The 24,923-nt window shown below is 48.1% G+C and overlaps 1 protein-coding gene across 2 annotated transcripts in view; it reads left to right on the top strand.

Annotated features, from left to right (window-relative positions):
• LOC123732431 (protein FAM91A1-like) overlaps positions 1-18,779 on the top strand; it is a 35,732-nt gene extending 16,953 nt beyond the window's left edge. For both annotated transcript variants that reach the window (XM_045711563.1, XM_045711565.1), the window contains exons 4-6: positions 10,063-10,120; positions 18,441-18,508; positions 18,618-18,779. In XM_045711563.1, the coding sequence (XP_045567519.1) occupies positions 10,063-10,120; positions 18,441-18,508; positions 18,618-18,752 (261 nt within the window). In that variant the 3' untranslated portion in view covers positions 18,753-18,779. The remainder of the gene's footprint in view (positions 1-10,062; positions 10,121-18,440; positions 18,509-18,617) is intronic.
• The last annotated feature ends 6,144 nt before the right edge of the window (positions 18,780-24,923 follow it).

Genomic DNA, 24,923 nt, shown 5'->3' with positions numbered 1-24,923 from the left:
AGAGCCGTTTATTATGTTCAACATAGGAGGGCCAAGCACAGGAAGCAGCTCTTTCAGTAGTTTAGTTGGAATAGGGTCCAGTATGCAGCTTGAGGATTTGGAGGCCATGATTATTTTCATCATTGTGTCAAGAGATATAGTACTAAAACACTTTAGTATCTCCCTTGATCCTAGGTCCTGGCAGAGTTGTGCAGACTCAGGACAATGGAGCTTTGGAGGAATACCCAGATTTAAAGAGGAGTCTGTAATTTGCTTTCTAATGATCATGATCTTTTCCTCAAAGAAGTTCATAAATGTATTACTGCTGAAGTGAAAGCCATCCTCCATTTGCGAAGGCTGCTTTTTAGTTAGCTTTGCGACAGTATCAAAAGACATTTCAGATTGTTCTTATTTTCCTCAATTAAGTTGGAAAAATAGGATGATCGAGCAGCAGTGAGGGCTCTTCGATACTGCACGGTACAGTCTTTCCAAGCTAGTCGGAAGACTTCCAGTTTGGTGTGGCGCCATTTCCGTTCCAATTTTCTGGAAGCTTGCTTCAGAGCTCGTGTATTTTCTGTATACAAGGGAGCTAGTTTCTTATGACAGATGTTTTTAGGGGTGCAACCCCATCTAGGGTATTGCGCAAGGTTAAATTGAGTTCCTCGGTTAGGTGGTTAACTGATTTTTGTCCTCTGATGTCCTTGGGTAGGCAGAGGCAGTCTGGAAGGGCATCAAGGAATCTTTGGGTTGTCTGAGAATTTATAGCATGACTTTTAATGCTCCTTGGTTGGGGTCTGAGCAGATTATTTGTTGCGATTGCAAACGTAATAAAATGGTGGTCCGATAGTCCAGGATTATGAGGAAAAACATTAAGATCCACAACATTTATTCCATGGGACAAAACTAGGTCCAGAGTATGACTGTGGCAGTGAGTAGGTCCAGAGACATGTTGGACAAAACCCACTGAGTCGATGATGGCTCCGAAAGCCTTCTGGAGTGGGTCTGTGGACTTTTCCATGTGAATGTTAAAGTCACCAAAAATTTGAATATTATCTGCTATGACTACAAGATCCGATAGGAATTCAGGGAACTCAGTGAGGAACACTGCATATGGCCCAGGAGGCCTGTAAACAGTAGCTATAAAAAGTGAGTGAGTAGCTGCATAGATTTCATGACTAGAAGCTCAAAAGACGAAAACGTCATTGTTTTTTTTTTGTAAATTGAAATTTGCTATCGTAAATGTTAGCAACACCTCCGCCTTTGCCGGATGCACGGGGGTATGGTCACTAGTGTAACCAGGAGGTGAGGCCTCATTTAACACAGTAAATTCATCAGGCTTAAGCCATGTTTCAGTCAGGCCAATCACATCAAGATTATTATCAGTGATTAGTTCATTGACTATAACTGCCTTGGAAGTGAGGGATCTAACATTAAAAGTAACCCAATTTTGAGATGTGAGGTATCACAATCTCTTTCAATAATGGCAGGAATGGAGGAGGTCTTTATACTAGTGAGATTGCTAAAGCGAACACCGCCATTTTTAATTTTGCCCAACCTAGATCGAGGCACAGACACGGTCTCAATGGGGAAAGCTGAGCTGACTACGCTGACTGTGCTAGTGGCAGACTCCACTAAGCTGGCAGGCTGGCTAACAGCCTGCTGCCTGGCCTGCACCCTATTTCATTGTGGAGCTAGAGGAGTTAGAGCCCTGTCTATGTTCGTAGATAAGATGAGAGCACCCCTCCAGCTAGGATGGAGTCCGTCACTCCTCAACAGGCCAGGCTTGGTCCTGTTTGTGGGTGAGTCCCAGAAAGAGGGCCAATTATCTACAAATTCTATCTTTTGGGAGGGGCAGAAAACAGTTTTCAACCAGCGATTGAGTTGTGAGACTCTGCTGTAGAGCTCATCACTCCCCTTAACTGGGAGGGGGCCAGAGACAATTAATCGATGCCGACACGTCTTTCTAGCTGATTTACACGCTGAAGCTATGTTGCGCTTGGTGACCTCTGACTGTTTCATCCTAACATCGTTGGTGCCGACGTGGATAACAATATCTCTATACTCTCTACACTCGCCAGTTTTAGCTTTAGCCAGCACCATCTTTAGATTAGCCTTAACGTCGGTAGCCCTGCCCCCTGGTAAACAGTGTATGATCGCTGGATGATTAGTTTTAAGTCTAATACTGCGGGTAATGGAGTCGCCAATGACTAGGGTTTTCAATTTGTCAGAGGGTGAATGGGCAAGACAAAAATATTGAAGTGTCTTTGAACGGGGTATGGTAGTAGGTGCCCAGGGGCACCGGTTTGTGTCAAGAACTGGAACACTGCTCAACAGTTTCCTGTGTGTATCAAGATTGTTTCAACACCCAAAGGACATCCAGTCAACTTGACACAACTGTGGGAAGCATTGGAGTCAACATGAGCCAGCGTCCCTGTAGAGTCCATGCCCCGACGAGGCTGTTCTGAGGTCAGAAGGGGGCTCTGGTCTATAAGGTCCATGTAGGTCCATAGTGCTCTGGTCTATAAGGTCCATAGGGCTCTGGTCTATAAGGTCCATAGGGCTCTGGTCTATAAGGTCCATGTAGGGCTCTGGTCTATAAGGTCCATAGGGCTCTGGTCTATAAGGTCCATGTAGGTCCATAGTGCTCTGGTCTATAAGGTCCATAGGGCTCTGGTCTATAAGGTCCATAGTGCTCTGGTCTATAAGGTCCATGTAGGTCCATAGTGCTCTGGTCTATAAGGTCCATAGGGCTCTGGTCTATAAGGTCCATAGTGCTCTGGTCTATAAGGTCCATGTAGGTCCATAGTGCTCTGGTCTATAAGGTCCATAGGGCTCTGGTCTATAAGGTCCATAGTGCTCTGGTCTATAAGGTCCATGTAGGTCCATAGTGCTCTGGTCTATAAGGTCCATAGGGCTCTGGTCTATAAGGTCCATAGTGCTCTGGTCTATAAGGTCCATAGGGCTCTGGTCTATAAGGTCCATAGGGCTCTGGTCTATAAGGTCCATAGTGCTCTGGTCTATAAGGTCCATAGGGCTCTGGTCTATAAGGTCCATAGTGCTCTGGTCTATAAGGTCCATGTAGGTCCATAGGGCTCTGGTCTATAAGGTCCGTAGGGCTCTGGTCTATAAGGTCCGTAGTGCTCTGGTCTATAAGGTCCATAGGGCTCTGGTCTATAAGGTCCATAGTGCTCTGGTCTATAAGGTCCATAGGGCTCTGGTCTATAAGGTCCATAGTGCTCTGGTCTATAAGGTCCATAGGGCTCTGGTCTATAAGGTCCATAGTGCTCTGGTCTATAAGGTCCATGTAGGTCCATAGGGCTCTGGTCTATAAGGTCCGTAGGGCTCTGGTCTATAAGGTCCGTAGGGCTCTGGTCTATAAGGTCCATAGGGCTCTGGTCTATAAGGTCCGTAGGGCTCTGGTCTATAAGGTCCATGTAGGGCTCTGGTCTATAAGGTCCATAGGGCTCTGGTCTATAAGGTCCGTAGGGCTCTGGTCTATAAGGTCCATAGGGCTCTGGTCTATAAGGTCCGTAGGGCTCTGGTCTATAAGGTCCATAGTGCTCTGGTCTATAAGGTCCATGTAGGTCCGTAGGGCTCTGGTCTATAAGGTCCATAGGGCTCTGGTCTATAAGGTCCATGTAGGGCTCTGGTCTATAAGGTCCATAGGGCTCTGGTCTATAAGGTCCATGTAGGTCCATAGTGCTCTGGTCTATAAGGTCCATAGGGCTCTGGTCTATAAGGTCCATAGGGCTCTGGTCTATAAGGTCCATAGGGCTCTGGTCTATAAGGTCCATAGTGCTCTGGTCTATAAGGTCCATAGGGCTCTGGTCTATAAGGTCCATAGTGCTCTGGTCTATAAGGTCCATAGGGCTCTGGTCTATAAGGTCCATAGTGCTCTGGTCTATAAGGTCCATGTAGGTCCATAGGGCTCTGGTCTATAAGGTCCATAGTGCTCTGGTCTATAAGGTCCATGTAGGTCCATAGGGCTCTGGTCTATAAGGTCCGTAGGGCTCTGGTCTATAAGGTCCATAGGGCTCTGGTCTATAAGGTCCGTAGGGCTCTGGTCTATAAGGTCCATAGTGCTCTGGTCTATAAGGTCCATGTAGGTCCGTAGGGCTCTGGTCTATAAGGTCCATAGGGCTCTGGTCTATAAGGTCCATAGGGCTCTGGTCTATAAGGTCCATGTAGGGCTCTGGTCTATAAGGTCCATAGGGCTCTGGTCTATAAGGTCCATGTAGGTCCATAGTGCTCTGGTCTATAAGGTCCATAGGGCTCTGGTCTATAAGGTCCATAGGGCTCTGGTCTATAAGGTCCATAGGGCTCTGGTCTATAAGGTCCATAGGGCTCTGGTCTATAAGGTCCATAGGGCTCTGGTCTATAAGGTCCATAGTGCTCTGGTCTATAAGGTCCATGTAGGTCCATAGGGCTCTGGTCTATAAGGTCCGTAGGGCTCTGGTCTATAAGGTCCGTAGGGCTCTGGTCTATAAGGTCCGTAGGGCTCTGGTCTATAAGGTCCATGTAGGTCCATAGTGCTCTGGTCTATAAGGTCCGTAGGGCTCTGGTCTATAAGGTCCATGTAGGTCCGTAGGGCTCTGGTCTATAAGGTCCATGTAGGTCCATAGTGCTCTGGTCTATAAGGTCCATAGGGCTCTGGTCTATAAGGTCCATAGTGCTCTGGTCTATAAGGTCCATAGGGCTCTGGTCTATAAGGTCCATGTAGGTCCATAGGGCTCTGGTCTATAAGGTCCATAGGGCTCTGGTCTATAAGGTCCATAGGGCTCTGGTCTATAAGGTCCGTAGTGCTCTGGTCTATAAGGTCCATAGGGCTCTGGTCTATAAGGTCCATAGTGCTCTGGTCTATAAGGTCCATAGGGCTCTGGTCTATAAGGTCCATAGTGCTCTGGTCTATAAGGTCCATAGTGCTCTGGTCTATAAGGTCCATAGGGCTCTGGTCTATAAGGTCCATAGTGCTCTGGTCTATAAGGTCCATGTAGGTCCATAGGGCTCTGGTCTATAAGGTCCATAGTGCTCTGGTCTATAAGGTCCATGTAGGTCCATAGGGCTCTGGTCTATAAGGTCCGTAGGGCTCTGGTCTATAAGGTCCATAGGGCTCTGGTCTATAAGGTCCGTAGGGCTCTGGTCTATAAGGTCCATAGTGCTCTGGTCTATAAGGTCCATGTAGGTCCGTAGGGCTCTGGTCTATAAGGTCCATAGGGCTCTGGTCTATAAGGTCCATAGGGCTCTGGTCTATAAGGTCCATGTAGGGCTCTGGTCTATAAGGTCCATAGGGCTCTGGTCTATAAGGTCCATGTAGGTCCATAGTGCTCTGGTCTATAAGGTCCATAGGGCTCTGGTCTATAAGGTCCATAGGGCTCTGGTCTATAAGGTCCATAGGGCTCTGGTCTATAAGGTCCATAGGGCTCTGGTCTATAAGGTCCATAGGGCTCTGGTCTATAAGGTCCGTAGGGCTCTGGTCTATAAGGTCCGTAGGGCTCTGGTCTATAAGGTCCATGTAGGTCCATAGTGCTCTGGTCTATAAGGTCCGTAGGGCTCTGGTCTATAAGGTCCGTAGGGCTCTGGTCTATAAGGTCCATAGTGCTCTGGTCTATAAGGTCCATAGGGCTCTGGTCTATAAGGTCCATAGGGCTCTGGTCTATAAGGTCCATAGTGCTCTGGTCTATAAGGTCCATAGGGCTCTGGTCTATAAGGTCCATGTACGTCCATAGGGTCAGTAGTAGTGAACTATAATTGAATAGGGTACCGTTTAGGACAGAACCGTAGTCCCAAATCAATCCATTCAAGAGCTGTCCTACTGTGCATTTAGGTCATACTGATACCAGTCTTTACACTAGAATGAGTAGAACGGGGGTGTCCTCATTCAAGCCAATGATGACATTATGGGGAGACCCATAGGAGCAAAGCGGGAAGTAAAAGCAGGAAGTGTACCCATCAATCTGTGCTGTGATTTGTTGAATCAATTGAACTGCCATTACAAAAAATACATTCCATTGCATGAGTCATATCAGTTAACATTATTTTGAATTAACATTCTTCATTACCATGGAAATGATTTAATTACAATACCAGGAAGCGATTGCTAGTGTACTCATGAGTTCACCAGTCATATTGCCAGGAATAGAGATTCCAAACCCGTTCTATTCATTGTATTTCTATGTTTTGTATTTCTACGCTGTAAAAACCAATTGACCACAAGGGGTGTATTCAGTTGGGAAAACGGTACAGAGCCGTGCAGATAGAAATGTAATTTATAGAGCTCAAAATGACTCCCTATTATTGAGGATAGAGGATCATATCTGTTCTACATCATATTTTCTACCGTAACCCTTCCTGCTAGAATTTCCGCGGTTAAAGCTGGCAGAGCTAAATCGGTCTTCTCACGGAGTGTCCGAACAGTTTGGCCACTCGGTGGAAAGATGAGACTCTTGTTTTGATCTAGGATGCCCACAAGACTCACAAGACTCATCTGAATGTCCCCCGTACCAGTTAAACCAGTTTATGGAAGTATATATGGAGAAAGTTTAGTGCCTAAATCAAGGGATCAAATACAACTTTTCCAGACACTTCAGAACAAACTTCCTTAAGATTTTTTTTAAAATATCTGTTGTTCAATGTGTTTCTATTGGCTAATAGCAGTAATCTGTTATTCAATGTGTTTCTATGGGCTAATAGCAGTAATCTGCTATTCAATGTGTTTCTATGGGCTAATAGCAGTAATCTGCTATTCAATGTGTTTCTATGGGCTAATAGCAGTAATCTGTTATTCAATGTGTTTCTATGGGCTAATAGCAGTAATCTGCTATTCAATGTGTTTCTATGGGCTAATAGCAGTAATCTGCTATTCAATGTGTTTCTATGGGCTAATAGCAGTAATCTGCTATTCAATGTGTTTCTATGGACTAATAGCAGTAATGCCAAATTCAATGTTTCATAAAATACTTTTTGAAGTATTTTTTTTTTTTTGATACCATTAACCGGTCTTATAATTCAAAATCAAAGAGATAAATGATCCTTGGTATGACCATCTTAAAACAATTCCATATGTCAGCTTAGTAGAGACCCCCATTTCCCCCGGCTTGGGTTAACAGACCTCAGCTGTTTAACTGCTGGCTTGCAGTGTTCCTGTTCTGCTGAGAAGACGCCGTTATTCTTCCTGTGTTATTCCTGGAGTTTCACACTCTGTACCCTTGACTCAAACATAACCTTGGTAGACTTTCAAACCCCTTGAGTTAGCCCTAATATGTGACTTTGTCTTGTGCAACAGTCCAATAGCGTCAGTATTAAAGAACCATGCTGCATCCCGATGGCTCCTATTCCCTTCTGATAGGTTTTGGATTGATGAATTTTAAATCCTTATTAATGATTTAGTTTCAATAGAGAAATGAGAGGTGCCGTAACCGCTGGTGGTGCCGTAGTCCCTCGGCTATCTACAGGAAGAAGGTACATGGTGGGGGCAATTCATCTTGGAATGTACCGAGTGTTGGGAAAGCGATCACGTGACAGATAAGCTGGTCCCGTGTGGCTCAGTTGGTAGAGCATGGTGTTTGCAACGCCAGGGTTGTGGGTTCGATTCCCACGGGGGACCAGTACGGAGGAAAAAAATGTATGAAATGTATGCATTCACTACTGTAAGTTGCTGTGGATAAGAACCGTCTGCTGAAATGACTAAAATGTAAAAAAGGGGAGAGAGCCATGGATTAGTGATGAAAGGGGGGGGGGGGTCGAGGTCAGGTTAAGGAAGAAATGTAAAGTTTATGGCCTGTATCACTTAGGCAGGACACTAACAGTAAAAACACAATGTTTTATACAGATGTGTAGGAGGAGGCTCAGCCTAGAAGGAAGGGTTAAATATCAGTGCTTGTGTGAAAAATGTTTTTCTCTAATGCAGCTGTATTGATCCGCTGGGCAGAATAAACTTGGTTGAACCTTTCATAGTGTCCGGCGAGTTTTTACTCTGAACGTTAAGTTCTAACACTTCACAGTACGATGGGAGATTGCCCCAGTCAGTGTGGGGTGGACCCTAACTGTTACTAGTCCAACGCTCTAACCACTAGGCTACGCTGCCTTGAAGAATTTCATAGAATTTCAATGAAAAAAATGCACAGATGAAATATAATGAACAACTAGGGCCTAGATCTAGTGCCCAAACTCAAACTGTTGCTTAGCTGATTGTGATATCGTTAATGGTGAAAAACATTAAAACCAATTTTATTTTCTACATTCTGAGGCGGCATCTCGCTGCGCGTTCTGAGGCGGCATCTCGCTGCGCGTTCTGAGGCGGCATCTCGCTGCGCGTTCTGAGGCGGCATCTCGCTGCGCGTTCTGAGGCGGCATCTCGCTGCGCGTTCTGAGGCGGCATCTCGCTGCGCGTTCTGAGGCGGCATCTCGCTGCGCGTTCTGAGGCGGCATCTCGCTGCGCGTTCTGAGGCGGCATCTCGCTGCGCGTTCTGAGGCGGCATCTCGCTGCGCGTTCTGAGGCGGCATCTCGCTGCGCGTTCTGAGGCGGCATCTCGCTGCGCGTTCTGAGGCGGCATCTCGCTGCGCGTTCTGAGGCGGCATCTCGCTGCGCGTTCTGAGGCGGCATCTCGCTGCGCGTTCTGAGGCGGCATCTCGCTGCGCGTTCTGAGCTGCGCGTTCTGAGGCGGCATCTCGCTGCGCGTTCTGAGGCGACATCTCGCCGCGCCGTTCTGAGGCGACATCTCGCTGCGCGTTCTGAGGCGACATCTCGCCTGCGCGTTCTGAGGCGACATCTCGCTGCGCGTTCTGAGGCGACATCTCGCTGCGCGTTCTGAGGCGACATCTCGCTGCGCGTTCTGAGGCGACATCTCGCTGCGCGTTCTGAGGCGACATCTCGCTGAGGCGACATCTCGCTGCACGTTCTGAGGCGACATCTCGCTGAGGCGACATCTTCATACTAGACGTGTAAATGACATTACTGATGGACGTGTTACTCTGATAATCCATTTGATGTGTTTTTTTTAATAGGATAAATTAATTACTGCACTAAATAGGGAATAGGGCGCCATAGGGCCCTGGTCCAAAGTAGTGCACTAAAATTGTGAATAGGGTCCTCGTCAAAAGTAGTGCACTACATTGGGAATAGGGTGCCATAGGGTCCTGGTCAAAAGTAGTGCACTACATTGGGAATAGGGTGCCATAGGGTCCTGGTCAAAAGTAGTGCACTACATTGGGAATAGGGTGCCATAGGGTCCTGGTCAAAAGTAGTGCACTACATTGGGAATAGGGTGCCATAGGGTCCTGGTCAAAAGTAGTGCACTACATTGGGAATAGGGTGCCATAGGGTCCTGGTCAAAAGTAGTGCACTACATTGGGAATAGGGTGCCATTTGGAACATATTCAGTGAATAATGAAGGTCCAGGGAAGGAAGGAATGGTGTATTAAGAGAAATTAGTTTAATTTGCTGCTCCCTTATTCCTGTTTTAATTTCTCCCTCTTCTCTTCCCTCCCTCTCTCTCTCTTCTCTTCTCTTCCCTCCCTCTTCTCTTCTCTTCCCTCTCCTCCCTCTTCTCTTCTCTTCCCTCTCCTCCCTCTCTCTTCTCTTCCCTCTCCTCCCTCTCTCTTCTCTTCCCTCCCTCTTCTCTTCCCTCTCCTCCCTCTCTCTTCTCTTTCCTCTCTCTCTCTTCTCTTCTCTCCCTCTTCTCTTCCCTCTCCTCCCTCTCTCTTCTCTTCCCTCTCCTCTCTCCCTCTTCTCTTCCCTCTCCTCCCTCTCTCTTCTCTTCCCACTCCTCTCTCCCTCTTCTCCTCCCTCTCTCTTCTCTTCCCTCCCTCTTCTCTTCTCTTCCCTCCCTCTTCTCTTCCCTCTCCTCCCTCTTCTCTTCCCTCTCCTCCCTCTTCTCTTCCCTCTCCTCCCTCTTCTCTTCCCTCTCCTCCCTCTCTCTTCTCTTCCCTCCCTCCCTCTCTCTTCTCTTCCCTCTCCTCCCTCTCTCTTCTCTTCCCTCCCTCTTCTCCTCCCTCTCTCTTCTCTTCCCTCTCCTCCCTCTCCTCCCTCTCTCTTCTCCTCCCTCTCTCTTCTCTTCCCTCTCCTCCCTCTCTCTCCACCTCCAGGACATCATGAACGTAGAGAAGAGTTACGACTCACTGCCCAACTTCACTGCTGCTGACTGTAAGTAGACTGTTACTGTACTTCCTCTTACAGCTCTGTGGTGTGTGGGTCAGTATTTCCGGTAGCCGGTAATAGCTGGCTTTTGGCCCAAAAAACAACAATGATAAAACGATAAATAAAATTGGCGCCGGCCATTTGTCCGGGAGAAGAAAAAAATAAATAATGACAAAATAATTAATTTTAGCCTATTAATTTATGGAAATACCAGTCGATGGAAATACATTTGACCGGTCATGCTTATCGGTCTATAGGTTAATTTGCATAAATTAGTTGGAATTAAATTGGCACATGCATTTTCATTATTCATCTTATTTAGCACACACGCATAGCAAAACAGATACAGAGCCTAATTTGTGCTGCTGCTACAGCTCCTCAAACAGCTTGTCAGTTGCTGCTAGAGTGAAACGTGCTTTTATAAACCCAACCATTACGTAATAATTCTAAATGCAATCTAGTGTTAAAAACAGTTTTGATGGCCACGATTGAGAAGGGCTACTATTTTTATTTCTCAACTGGTAATTGAAGCGCTTCCCATTTGCATAGGAAGGCTTCAGAGTGTCACTCTTCACTTTGCAATGAGCTGGAGGCAGAATGCATTTTGAAAACATTTACTTTAGTTGTTGGAAACCTACAAGTTTTACTACATATTATGAGGCATGTCTTACCTTGCTTCAAAGTAGCCTAGTTAAAATCAGACCATAGAAACGTGGAGGAAATTATTTTGGCTTCCATATGCCATTGAAACCAGTAGCATATTTCTCTCACGTTCTATTGGTTTTCAAATCAACTTTCTTTCATAGTCCAGTAGCCAAAGGCACAATCCTAGTCATATTAGAATCCCATGCAGGTTGATGATAATCCTAGTCATATTAGCATCCCATGCTAGTTGATGATAATCCTAGTCATATTAGCATCCCATGCTAGTTGATGATAATCCTAGTCATATTAGCATCCCATGCTAGTTGATGATAATCCTAGTCATATTAGCATCCCATGCTAGTTGATGATAATCCTAGTCATATTAGCATCCCATGCTAGTTGATGATAATCCTAGTCATATTAGCATCCCATGCTAGTTGATGATAATCCTAGTCATATTAGCATCCCATGCTAGTTGATGATAATCCTATGTAGTACTCCCTCTCTCAGGGATAGACTGCTGGCTGTTAGTAGTAATACTGTAGTACTCCCTCTCTCAGGGATAAACTGCTGGCTGTTAGTAGTACTACTGTAGTACTCCCTCTCTCAGGGATAGACTGCTGGCTGTTAGTAGTACTACTGTAGTACTCCCTCTCTCAGGGATAAACTGCTGCCTGTTAGTAGTAGTACTGTAGTACTCCCTCTCTCAGGGATAAACTGCTGACTGTTAGTAGTACTACTGTAGTACTCCCTCTCTCAGGGATAAACTGCTGACTGTTAGTAGTACTACTGTAGTACTCCCTCTCTCAGGGATAAACTGCTGGCTGTTAGTAGTACTACTGTAGTACTCCCTCTCTCAGGGATAAACTGCTGACTGTTAGTAGTAATACTATAGTACTCCCTCTCTCAGGGATAGACTGCTGGCTGTTAGTAGTACTACTGTAGTACTCCCTCTCTCAGGGATAGACTGCTGACTGTTAGTAGTACTACTGTAGTACTCCCTCTCTCAGGGATAGACTGCTGCCTGTTAGTAGTACCACTGTAGTACTCCCTCTCTCAGGGATAAACTGCTGCCTGTTAGTAGTACTACTGTAGTACTCCCTCTCTCAGGGATAGACTGCTGCCTGTTAGTAGTACTACTGTAGTACTCCCTCTCTCAGGGATAGACTGCTGCCTGTTAGTAGTAGTACTGTAGTACTCCCTCAGGGATAAACTGCTGGCAGTTAGTAGTAATACTGTAGTACTCCCTCTCTCAGGGATAGACTGCTGGCTGTTAGTAGTACTACTGTAGTACTCCCTCAGGGATAAACTGCTGCCTGTTAGTAGTACCACTGTAGTACTCCCTCTCTCAGGGATAGACTGCTGGCTGTTAGTAGTACTACTGTAGTACTCCCTCTCTCAGGGATAGACTGCTGGCTGTTAGTAGTACTACTGTAGTACTCCCTCTCTCAGGGATAAACTGCTGACTGTTAGTAGTAATACTGTAGTACTCCCTCTCTCAGGGATAGACTGCTGGCTGTTAGTAGTACTACTGTAGTACTCCCTCTCTCAGGGATAGACTGCTGGCTGTTAGTAGTACTACTGTAGTACTCCCTCTCTCAGGGATAGACTGCTGGCTGTTAGTAGTACTACTGTAGTACTCCCTCTCTCAGGGATAGACTGCTGGCTGTTAGTAGTAGTACTGTAGTACTCCCTCTCTGGGATAAACTGCTGTCTGTTAGTAGTAATACTGTAGTACTCCCTCTCTCAGGGATAAACTGCTGACTGTTAGTAGTAATACTGTAGTACTCCCTCTCTCAGGGATAGACTGCTGGCTGTTAGTAGTACTACTGTAGTACTCCCTCTCTCAGGGATAGACTGCTGGCTGTTAGTAGTACTACTGTAGTACTCCCTCTCTCAGGGATAGACTGCTGGCTGTTAGTAGTACTACTGTAGTACTCCCTCTCTCAGGGATAAACTGCTGGCTGTTAGTAGTAGTACTGTAGTACTCTCTCAGGGATAAACTGCTGGCAGTTAGTAGTACTACTGTAGTACTCCCTCTCTCAGGGATAGACTGCTGGCTGTTAGTAGTACTACTGTAGTACTCCCTCTCTCAGGGATAGACTGCTGGCTGTTAGTAGTACTACTGTAGTACTCCCTCAGGGATAAACTGCTGCCTGTTAGTAGTACCACTGTAGTACTCCCTCTCTCAGGGATAGACTGCTGGCTGTTAGTAGTACTACTGTAGTACTCCCTCTCTCAGGGATAGACTGCTGGCTGTTAGTAGTACTACTGTAGTACTCCCTCTCTCAGGGATAAACTGCTGACTGTTAGTAGTAATACTGTAGTACTCCCTCTCTCAGGGATAGACTGCTGGCTGTTAGTAGTACTACTGTAGTACTCCCTCTCTCAGGGATAGACTGCTGGCTGTTAGTAGTACTACTGTAGTACTCCCTCTCTCAGGGATAGACTGCTGGCTGTTAGTAGTACTACTGTAGTACTCCCTCTCTCAGGGATAGACTGCTGGCTGTTAGTAGTAGTACTGTAGTACTCCCTCTCTGGGATAAACTGCTGTCTGTTAGTAGTAATACTGTAGTACTCCCTCTCTCAGGGATAAACTGCTGACTGTTAGTAGTAATACTGTAGTACTCCCTCTCTCAGGGATAGACTGCTGGCTGTTAGTAGTACTACTGTAGTACTCCCTCTCTCAGGGATAGACTGCTGGCTGTTAGTAGTACTACTGTAGTACTCCCTCTCTCAGGGGATAGACTGCTGGCTGTTAGTAGTACTACTGTAGTACTCCCTCTCTCAGGGATAAACTGCTGGCTGTTAGTAGTAGTACTGTAGTACTCTCTCAGGGATAAACTGCTGGCAGTTAGTAGTACTACTGTAGTACTCCCTCTCTCAGGGATAGACTGCTGGCTGTTAGTAGTACTACTGTAGTACTCCCTCTCTCAGGGATAGACTGCTGGCTGTTAGTAGTACTACTGTAGTACTCCCTCAGGGATAAACTGCTGGCAGTTAGTAGTAGTACTGTAGTACTCCCTCTCTCAGGGATAAACTGCTGCCTGACTGACTGTAGAACATCAGTGAGTTAGAACATTCTGCTAGCAACACCAGGGTTGAGGCATTGGGCCTCTGCTGACTAATTAATAAACGGGAAACACTGTCTTTGACCTCATTTTGAATTGAACTGTTCCGACAGTTATTCCTCTTCTAACGAATTAACACATTCATTTTGAGGAACTCAGTAACTGATAAAACAATTATTGCTAAAGCCCATTGTATTACAAACGACAAATTCAATGAATGAAGCGGCATTGGTCGATGACTTTCTGCTGTCAGACCGGCCAGAAGCAGAATGGCTCCATGACTTTCTGCTGTCAGTCTGGCCAGAAGCAGAATGGCTCCATGACTTTCTGCTCTCAGACTGGCCAGAAGCAGGATAGCTCCATGACTTTCTGCTGTCAGACTGGCCAGAAGGAGGATGGCTGCATGACTTTCTGCTCTGACTGGCCAGAAGCAGGATGGCTCCATGACTTTCTGCTCTTAGACTGGCCAGAAGCGGGATGGCTGCATGACTTTCTGCTGTCAGACTGGCCAGAAGCAGGATGGCTGCATGACTTTCTGCTGTCAGTCTGGCCAGAAGCAGGATAGCTCCATGACTTTCTGCTCTCAGACTGGCCAGAAGCAGGATGGCTCCATGACTTTCTGCTCTTAGACTGGCCAGAAGCAGGATGGCTGCATGACTTTCTGCTCTCAGACCGGCCAGAAGGAGGATGGCTCCATGACTTTCTGCTCTCAGACTGGCCAGAAGCAGGATGGCTCCATGACTTTCTGCTCTCAGACCGGCCAGAAGGAGGATGGCTCCATGACTTTCTGCTGTCAGACTGGCCAGAAGCAGGATGGCTCCATGACTTTCTGCTGTCAGACTGGCCAGAAGCGGGATGGCTCCATGACTTTCTGCTGTCAGACTGGCCAGAAGGAGGATGGCTCCATGACTTTCTGCTCTCAGACTGGCCAGAAGCAGGATGGCTCCATGACTTTCTGCTGTCAGACTGGCCAGAAGCAGGATGGCTGCATGACTTCAGAAGATAAGTTCATTACAGTTACCAGCCTCAGAAATTGCAGCCCAAATAAATGCTTCACAGAGTTCAAGTAACAGACACATCTCAACATCAACTGTTCAGAGGAGACTGTGTGAATCAGGCCTTCATGGTCGAATTGCTGCAAAGAAACCACTACTAAAGGACACCAATAATAAGAAGAGACTTGCTTGGGCCAAGAAACACAAGCAATGGACATTAGACTGGTGGAAATCTGTCCTTTGGTCTGATGAGTCCAAATGTGAGATTTTGGGTTCCAACCACCGTGTCTTTGTGAGACGCAGAATAGGTGAACGGATGATCTCCACATGTGTGGTTCTCACCGTGAAGCATGGAGGAGGAGGTGGATGGTGTGGGGGTGCTTTGCTGGTGACACTGTCAGTGATTAATTTAGAATTCAAGGCACACTTACCCAGCATGGCTACCACAGCATTCTGCAGCAATACGCCATCCCATCTGGTTTGTGCTTAGTGGGACTATCATTTGTTTTTCAACAGGACAATGACCCAACACACCTCTAGGCTAAGGTCTATTTGACCAAGAAGGAGAGTGATGGAGTGCTGCATCAGATGACCTGGCCTCCACAATCACCTGACCACAACCCAATTGAGATGGTTTGGGATGAGTTGGACCGCAGAGTGAAGGAAAAGCAGCCAACAAGTGCTCAGCATATGTGGGAACGCCTTCAAAACTGTTGGAAAAGCATTCCAGGTGAAGCTGGTTGAGAGAATGCCAAGAGTGTGCAAAACTGTCATTAAGGCAAAGGGTGGCTACTTTGAAGAATCTCAAGTATATAAAATATGTTTTAATTTAACACTTTTTTTTGGTTACTACATGATTCAATATGTTTTATTTCATAGTTGTGATGTCTTCACTATTATTCTACAATGTAGAAAATAGTAAAAGTTAAGAAAAACACTTGAATGAGCAGGTATGTCCAAACTTTTGATTTGGTACTGTATGTAAAGACTAAGTTCTTTATAAGTGGCAACATTTTTAAAACTAACTAGCAAAGGATATGAACGTGGCTACATGCAGCTCTTGCTTTGATCTCAAAACAAGCGCATCTACTCACGACCGCTCATGCTGTAAACACAGTCCAGTTCAAAGTCAATGCCACCGATCCATATATGGCAATGGTCTATTTGCATATAGGCCTACTGCAGCTCTGATTGGTTATGCCGCACAGGTCTGTGTAAAGTATGGACTAAGTCTGCAATAGAATGCTACTTCGAAGCGTTCTGCCTACAGCAAAAACTCTTGCATTGTTCGTTTTGTTTCAGTATGTTGGATTGAAAATGGCTAATAGTGCGTTGATTCGATCGCCAATTGCCACAGTAAAGGGAAACGTTGATAGTGTCCGATTTCAAAAGGCTTTACAGCGAAAGCAAAACATTAGATTATGTCAGCAGAGTACCCAGCCAGAAATAATCAGACACCCATTTTTCAAGCTAGCATATAATGTCACATAAACCCAAACCACAGCTAAATGCAGCACTAACCTTTGATGATCTTCATCAGATGACAACCCTAGGACATTATGTTATACAATACATGCATGTTTTGTTCAATCAAGTTCATATTTATATCAAAAACCAGCTTTTTACATTAGAATGTGACGTTCAGAACTAGCATACCCCCGCAAAACCTCCGGTGAATTTACTAAATTACTCACGATAAACGTTCACAAAAACATAACAATTATTTTAAGAATTATAGATACAGAACTCCTTTGTGCAATCGAGGTGTCCGATTTTTAAAATAGCTTTTTGGTGAAAGCACATTTTGCAATATTCTCAGTAGATAGCCCAGCCATCACGGCTAGCTATTTAGACACCCACCAAGTGTGGTACTCACCAAACTCCGATTTACTATTAGAAAAATGTTATTACCTTTGGTGTTCTTCGTCAGAATGCACTCCCAGGACTGCTACTTCAATAACAAATGTTGGTTTGGTTCAAAATAATCCATTGTTATATCCAAATAGCGGCGTTTTGTTCGTGCGTTCAAGACACTATCCGAAGTGTAAATAAGGGTCACGAGCATGGCGCATTTCGTGACAAAAGATTTCTAAATATTCCATTACCGTACTTGGAAGCATGTCAACCGCAGTTTAAAATCTATTTTTATGTCATTTTTCTCGTAAAAAAGCGATAATATTCCGACCGGGAATCTGCGTTTAGGTAAAAAGACGAAAGAAAATAAAGCATGGGGTCGACTCGGGCACGAGCCTGAGTCTCACAGTACTGTGACCAGCCACTATCCAAAGGCGCTACTTTTTTTCAGCCAGAGCCTGCAAAGCCACGATTCAGCTTTTTGCCGCCTTCTGAGAGCCCATGGGAGCCGTAGGAAGTGTCACGTAACAGCAGAGATCCTCTGTAATGGATAGAGATAATCAAGAAGGCCAAGAAATTGTCAGACAGGCCACTTCCTGCATGGAATCTTCTCAGGTTTTGGCCTGCCAAATGAGTTCTGTTATACTCACAGACACCATTCAAACAGTTTTAGAAACTTTGGAGTGTTTTCTATCCAAAGCTAATAATTATATGCATATTCTAGTTTCTGGGCAGGAGTAATAATCAGATTAAATCGGGTACGTTTTTTATCCGGCCGTGAAAATACTGCCCCCTATCCATAACAGGTTAACAGGAAAAACTCTAGAACAATCTGGTGCTTCTCTCCGTGGGCTGATATTTCCTCTGTGATCTGCTCAGCTTAGAGGGAGCATTGGTCTGGAGGGCTTTGGAAGGGCACGCGCGTGCGCACACACACACACACACACTGACTCACTCAGAAATAGCTTCAATCGGTGATGATGGTGACATTTCAGGAAATCAATTTGAACATTTTAAATGTAAGACGTTACTGATCTAGGAGGGGCGTTATGGAAACTGCTCTGGTCAAACGGAGTGCACTATATGGGCTCTGGTCAAACGGAGTGCACTATATAGGGCTCTGGTCAAACGGAGTGCACTATATAGGGCTCTGGTCAAACGGAGTGCACTATATAGGGCTCTGGTCAAACGGAGTGCACTATATAGGGCTCTGGTCAAACGGAGTGCACTATATAGGGCTCTGGTCAAACGGAGTGCACTATATAGGGCTCTGGTCAAACGGAGTGCACTATATAGGGCTCTGGTCAAACGGAGTGCACTATATAGGGCTCTGGTCAAACGGAGTGCACTATATAGGGCTCTGGTCAAACGGAGTGCACTATATAGGGCTCTGGTCAAACGGAGTGCACTATATAGGGCTCTGGTCAAACGGAGTGCACTATATAGGGCTCTGGTCAAACGGAGTGCACTATATAGGGCTCTGGTCAAACGGAGTGCACTATATAGGGCTCTGGTCAAACGGAGTGCACTATATAGGGCTCTGGTCAAACGGAGTGCACTATATAGGGCTCTGGTCAAACGGAGTGCACTATATAGGGCTCTGGTCAAACGGAGTGCACTATATAGGGCTCTGGTCAAACGGAGTGCACTATATAGGGCTCTGGTCAAACGGAGTGTACTAAACAGAGAATAGGGCATCATTGGGACTCAGCCTTGGTAGAGGAGGAACCAGTGATTTAATATCTCCTGTCTGTGTTCTAGGTCTAAGACTGCTGGGAATCGGGAGGAACCAGTATATAGACTTGATGAACCAGTGCAGGTCCTCCAAAGTAAGAGAGTCTTCAACTTCATTAAGCATGTCGTTATTTCCTTGGTCATATTTCTGACTAATGAATAGTAACAGTGATTTAACGTGTACGGACTTGTGTCTCCTGTCAGAAATTCTTCCGTAGGAAAACGGCGCGAGACCTGCTGCCCTCCAAGCCAGTAGAGATCTCTGTTGAGCCCTGGTGGGTGGCTCAGACCGGATACATCACAGAGGATGACGTCAGGGTGAGTCTCTGTAGAGGATGAGGTCAGGGTGAGTCTCTGTAGAGGATGACGTCAGGGTGAGTCTCTGTAGAGGATGACGTCGGGGTGAGTCTGTAGAGGATGACGTCGGGGTGAGTCTCTGTAGAGGATGACGTCGGGGTGAGTCTCTGTAGAGGATGACGTCGGGGTGAGTCTCTGTAGAGGATGACGTCGGGGTGAGTCTCTGTAGAGGATGACGTCGGGGTGAGTCTCTGTAGAGGATGACGTCGGGGTGAGTCTCTGTAGAGGATGACGTCAGGGTGAGTCTCTGTAGAGCTTCCTGGTGGTGGTAGAGGATGACGACAGGGTGAGTCTCTGTAGAGGATGACGTCAGGGTTAGTCTCTGTAGAGGATGACGTCAGGGTGAGTCTCTGTAGAGGATGACGTCAGGGTGAGTCTCTGTAGAGGATGAGGTCGGGGTGAGTCTCTGTAGAGGATGAGGTCGGGGTGAGTCTCTGTAGAGGATGAGGTCGGGGTGAGTCTCTGTAGAGGATGACGTCGGGGTGAGTCTCTGTAGAGGATGACGTCAGGGTGAGTCTCTGTAGAGGATGACGTCAGGGTGAGTCTCTGTAGAGGATGACGTCAGGGTGAGTCTCTGTAGAGGATGACGTCAGGGTGTTTCTCTGTAGATGATGACGTCGGGGTGAGTCTCTGTAGAGCTTCCTGGTGGTGGTAGAGGATGACGTCAGGGTGAGTCTCTGTAGAGGATGACGTCAGGGTGAGTCTCTGTAGAGCTCCCTGGTGGTGGTAGAGGATGACGTCCGGGTGAGTCTCTGTAGAGGATGACGTCAGGGTGAGTCTCTGTAGAGGATGACGTCAGGGTGAGTCTCTGTAGAGGATGACGTCAGGGTGAGTCTCTGTAGAGGATGACGTCATGGTGAGTCTCTGTAGAGGATGACGTCAGGGGTGAGTCTCTGTAGAGCTTCCTGGTGGTGGTAGAGGATGACGACAGGGTGAGTCTCTGTAGAGCTTCCTGGTGGTGGTAGAGGATGACGACAGGGTGAGTCTCTGTAGAGATTGAGGTCGGGGTGAGTCTCTGTAGAGGATGAGGTCGGGGTGAGTCTCTGTAGAGGATGACGTCGGGGTGAGTCTCTGTAGAGGATGACGTCGGGGTGAGTCTCTGTAGAGGATGACGTCGGGGTGAGTCTCTGTAGAGGATGACGTCGGGGTGAGTCTCTGTAGAGGATGACGTTGGGGTGAGTCTCTGTAGAGCTTCCTGGTGGTGGTAGAGGGTGACGGCTGGGTGAGTCTCTGTAGAGGATGACGTCAGGGTGAGTCTCTGTAGAGCTTCCTGGTGGGGGTAGAGGATGACGTCAGGGTGAGTCTCTGTAGAGGATGACATTGGGGTGAGTCTCTGTAGAGGATGACTTCGGGGTGAGTCTCTGTAGAGGATGACGTCGGGGTGAGTCTCTGTAGAGGATGACGTCAGGGTGAGTCTCTGTAGAGCTTCCTGGTGGTGGTAGAGGATGACGTCAGGGTGAGTCTCTGTAGAGGATGACGTCAGGGTGAGTCTCTGTAGAGGATGACGTCAGGGTGAGTCTCTGTAGAGCTTCCTGGTGGTGGTAGAGGATGACGACAGGGTGAGTCTCTGTAGTTGATGACGACAGGGGTGAGTCTCTGTAGAGGATGAGGTCGGGGTGAGTCTCTGTAGAGGATGAGGTCGGGGTGAGTCTCTGTAGAGGATGAGGTCGGGGTGAGTCTCTGTAGAGGATGAGGTCGGGGTGAGTCTCTGTAGAGGATGAGGTCAGGGTGAGTCTCTGTAGAGGATGACGTCGGGGTGAGTCTCTGTAGAGCTTCCTGGTGGTGGTAGAGGATGACAGCTGGGTGAGTCGCTGTAGAGGATGACGTCAGGGTGAGTCTCTGTAGAGGATGACGTCAGGGTGAGTCTCTGTAGAGGATGACGTCAGGGTGAGTCTCTGTAGAGGATGACGTCAGGGTGAGTCTCTGTGGAGGATGACGTCAGGGTGAGTCTCTGTGGAGGATGACGTCAGGGTGAGTCTCTGTGGAGGATGACGTCAGGGTGAGTCTCTGTAGAGGATGACGTCAGGGTGAGTCTCTGTAGAGGATGACGTCAGGGTGAGTCTCTGTAGAGGATGACGTCAGGGTGAGTCTCTGTAGAGGATGACGTCAGGGTGAGTCTCTGTAGAGGATGACGTCAGGGTGAGTCTCTGTAGAGGATGACGTCAGGGTGAGTCTCTGTAGAGGATGACGTCAGGGTGAGTCTCTGTAGAGCTTCCTGGTGGTGGTAGAGGATGACGACAGGGTGAGTCTCTGTAGAGGATGACGTCGGGGTGAGTCTCTGTAGAGGATGACGTCGGGGTGAGTCTCTGTAGAGGATGACGTCGGGGTGAGTCTCTGTAGAGGATGACGTCAGGGTGAGTCTCTGTAGAGCTTCCTGGTGGTGGTAGAGGATGACGACAGGGTGAGTCTCTGTAGAGGATGAGGTCGGGGTGAGTCTCTGTAGAGGATGAGGTCGGGGTGAGTCTCTGTAGAGGATGAGGTCGGGGTGAGTCTCTGTAGAGGATGAGGTCAGGGTGAGTCTCTGTAGAGCTTCCTGGAGATGGTAGAGGATGACTTCAGGGTGAGTCTCTGTAGAGGATGACGTCAGGGTGAGTCTCTGTAGAGCTCCCTGGTGGTGGTAGAGGATGACGTCCGGGTGAGTCTCTGTAGAGGATGACGTCAGGGTGAGTCTCTGTAGAGGATGACGTCAGGGTGAGTCTCTGTAGAGGATGACGTCAGGGTGAGTCTCTGTAGAGCTTCCTGGTGGTGGTAGAGGATGACGACAGGGTGAGTCTCTGTAGAGCTTCCTGGTGGTGGTAGAGGATGACGACAGGGTGAGTCTCTGTAGAGGATGAGGTCGGGGTGAGTCTCTGTAGAGGATGACGTCGGGGTGAGTCTCTGTAGAGGATGACGTCGGGGTGAGTCTCTGTAGAGGATGACGTCGGGGTGAGTCTCTGTAGAGGATGACGTCGGGGTGAGTCTCTGTAGAGGATGACGTCGGGGTGAGTCTCTGTAGAGCTTCCTGGTGGTGGTAGAGGATGACGGCTGGGTGAGTCTCTGTAGAGGATGACGTCAGGGTGAGTCTCTGTAGAGCTTCCTGGTGGGGGTAGAGGATGACGTCAGGGTGAGTCTCTGTAGAGGATGACGTTGGGGTGAGTCTCTGTAGAGGATGACGTTGGGGTGAGTCTCTGTAGAGGATGACTTCGGGGTGAGTCTCTGTAGAGGATGACTTCGGGGTGAGTCTCTGTAGAGGATGACGTCGGGGTGAGTCTCTGTAGAGGATGACGTCAGGGTGAGTCTCTGTAGAGCTTCCTGGTGGTGGTAGAGGATGACGTCAGGGTGAGTCTCTGTAGAGGATGACGTCAGGGTGAGTCTCTGTAGAGCTTCCTGGTGGTGGTAGTTGATGACGACAGGGTGAGTCTCTGTAGTTGATGACGACAGGGTGAGTCTCTGTAGAGGATGACGTCGGAGTGAGTCTCTGTAGAGGATGAGGTCGGGGTGAGTCTCTGTAGAGGATGAGGTCGGGGTGAGTCTCTGTAGAGGATGAGGTCGGGGTGAGTCTCGTAGAGGATGAGGTCGGGGTGAGTCTCTGTAGAGGATGAGGTCGGGGTGAGTCTCTGTAGAGGATGAGGTCGGGGTGAGTCTCTGTAGAGGATGAGGTCGGGGTGAGTCTCTGTAGAGGATGAGGTCAGGGTCAGTCTCTGTAGAGGATGACGTCGGGGTGAGTCTCTGTAGAGCTTCCTGGTGGTGGTAGAGGATGACAGCTGGGTGAGTCGCTGTAGAGGATGACGTCAGGGTGAGTCTCTGTAGAGGATGACGTCAGGGTGAGTCTCTGTAGAGGATGACGTCAGGGTGAGTCTCTGTAGAGGATGACGTCAGGGTGAGTCTCTGTGGAGGATGACGTCAGGGTGAGTCTCTGTGGAGGATGACGTCAGGGTGAGTCTTTGTAGAGGATGACGTCAGGGTGAGTCTCTGTAGAGGATGACGTCAGGGTGAGTCTCTGTAGAGGATGACGTCAGGGTGAGTCTCTGTAGAGGATGACGTCAGGGTGAGTCTCTGTAGAGGATGACGTCAGGGTGAGTCTCTGTAGAGGATGACGTCAGGGTGAGTCTCTGTAGAGCTTCCTGGTGGTGGTAGAGGATGACGACAGGGTGAGTCTCTGTAGAGGATGACGTCGGGGTGAGTCTCTGTAGAGGATGACGTCGGGGTGAGTCTCTGTAGAGGATGACGTCGGGGTGAGTCTCTGTAGAGGATGACGTCGGGGTGAGTCTCTGTAGAGGATGACGTCAGGGTGAGTCTCTGTAGAGCTTCCTGGTGGTGGTAGAGGATGACGACAGGGTGAGTCTCTGTAGAGGATGAGGTCGGGGTGAGTCTCTGTAGAGGATGAGGTCAGGGTGAGTCTCTGTAGAGGATGAGGTCAGGGTGAGTCTCTGTAGAGGATGACGTCAGGGTGAGTCTCTGTAGAGCTCCCTGGTGGTGGTAGAGGATGACGTCCGGGTGAGTCTCTGTAGAGGATGACGTCAGGGTGAGTCTCTGTAGAGGATGACGTCAGGGTGAGTCTCTGTAGAGGATGACGTCAGGGTGAGTCTCTGTAGAGGATGACGTCATGGTGAGTCTCTGTAGAGGATGACGTCAGGGTGAGTCTCTGTAGAGCTTCCTGGTGGTGGTAGAGGATGACGACAGGGTGAGTCTCTGTAGAGCTTCCTGGTGGTGGTAGAGGATGACGACAGGGTGAGTCTCTGTAGAGATTGAGGTCGGGGTGAGTCTCTGTAGAGGATGAGGTCGGGGTGAGTCTCTGTAGAGGATGAGGTCGGGGTGAGTCTCTGTAGAGGATGACGTCGGGGTGAGTCTCTGTAGAGGATGACGTCGGGGTGAGTCTCTGTAGAGGATGACGTCGGGGTGAGTCTCTGTAGAGGATGACGTTGGGGTGAGTCTCTGTAGAGCTTCCTGGTGGTGGTAGAGGATGACGGCTGGGTGAGTCTCTGTAGAGGATGACGTCAGGGTGAGTCTCTGTAGAGCTTCCTGGTGGGGGTAGAGGATGACGTCAGGGTGAGTCTCTGTAGAGGATGACATTGGGGTGAGTCTCTGTAGAGGATGACGTTGGGGTGAGTCTCTGTAGAGGATGACTTCGGGGTGAGTCTCTGTAGAGGATGACGTCGGGTGAGTCTCTGTAGAGGATGACGTCAGGGTGAGTCTCTGTAGAGCTTCCTGGTGGTGGTAGATGATGACGTCAGGGTGAGTCTCTGTAGAGGATGACGTCAGGGTGAGTCTCTGTAGAGGATGACGTCAGGGTGAGTCTCTGTAGAGCTTCCTGGTGGTGGTAGAGGATGACGACAGGGGTGAGTCTCTGTAGTTGATGACGTCAGGGTGAGTCTCTGTAGAGGATGACGTCAGGGTGAGTCTCTGTAGAGGATGACGTCAGGGTGAGTCTCTGTAGAGGATGACGTCAGGGTGAGTCTCTGTAGAGCTTCCTGGTGGTGGTAGAGGATGACGACAGGGTGAGTCTCTGTAGAGGATGACGTCGGGGTGAGTCTCTGTAGAGGATGACGTCGGGGTGAGTCTCTGTAGAGGATGACGTCGGGGTGAGTCTCTGTAGAGGATGACGTCAGGGTGAGTCTCTGTAGAGCTTCCTGGTGGTGGTAGAGGATGACGACAGGGTGAGTCTCTGTAGAGGATGAGGTCGGGGTGAGTCTCTGTAGAGGATGAGGTCGGGGTGAGTCTCTGTAGAGGATGAGGTCGGGGTGAGTCTCTGTAGAGGATGAGGTCAGGGTGAGTCTCTGTAGAGCTTCCTGGAGGTGGTAGAGGATGACGTCAGGGTGAGTCTCTGTAGAGGATGACGTCAGGGTGAGTCTCTGTAGAGGATGAGGTCAGGGTGAGTCTCTGTAGAGGATGAGGTCAGGGTGAGTCTCTGTAGAGGATGAGGTCAGGGTGAGTCTCTGTAGAGGATGACGTCAGGGTGAGTCTCTGTAGAGGATGACGTCAGGGTGAGTCTCTGTAGAGCTTCCTGGTGGTGGTAGAGGATGACGACAGGGTGAGTCTCTGTAGAGCTTCCTGGTGGTGGTAGAGGGATGACGACAGGGTGAGTCTCTGTAGAGATTGAGGTCGGGGTGAGTCTCTGTAGAGGATGAGGTCGGGGTGAGTCTCTGTAGAGGATGAGGTCGGGGTGAGTCTCTG

The sequence above is a fragment of the Salmo salar genome, unplaced genomic scaffold (genome assembly GCF_905237065.1).
Source record: "Salmo salar unplaced genomic scaffold, Ssal_v3.1, whole genome shotgun sequence".
Taxonomy (NCBI): Eukaryota; Metazoa; Chordata; class Actinopteri; order Salmoniformes; family Salmonidae; genus Salmo; species Salmo salar.
The sequence above is the reverse complement of the archived record's forward strand: the minus strand, read 5'-3'. Positions and strand labels throughout refer to the sequence as shown.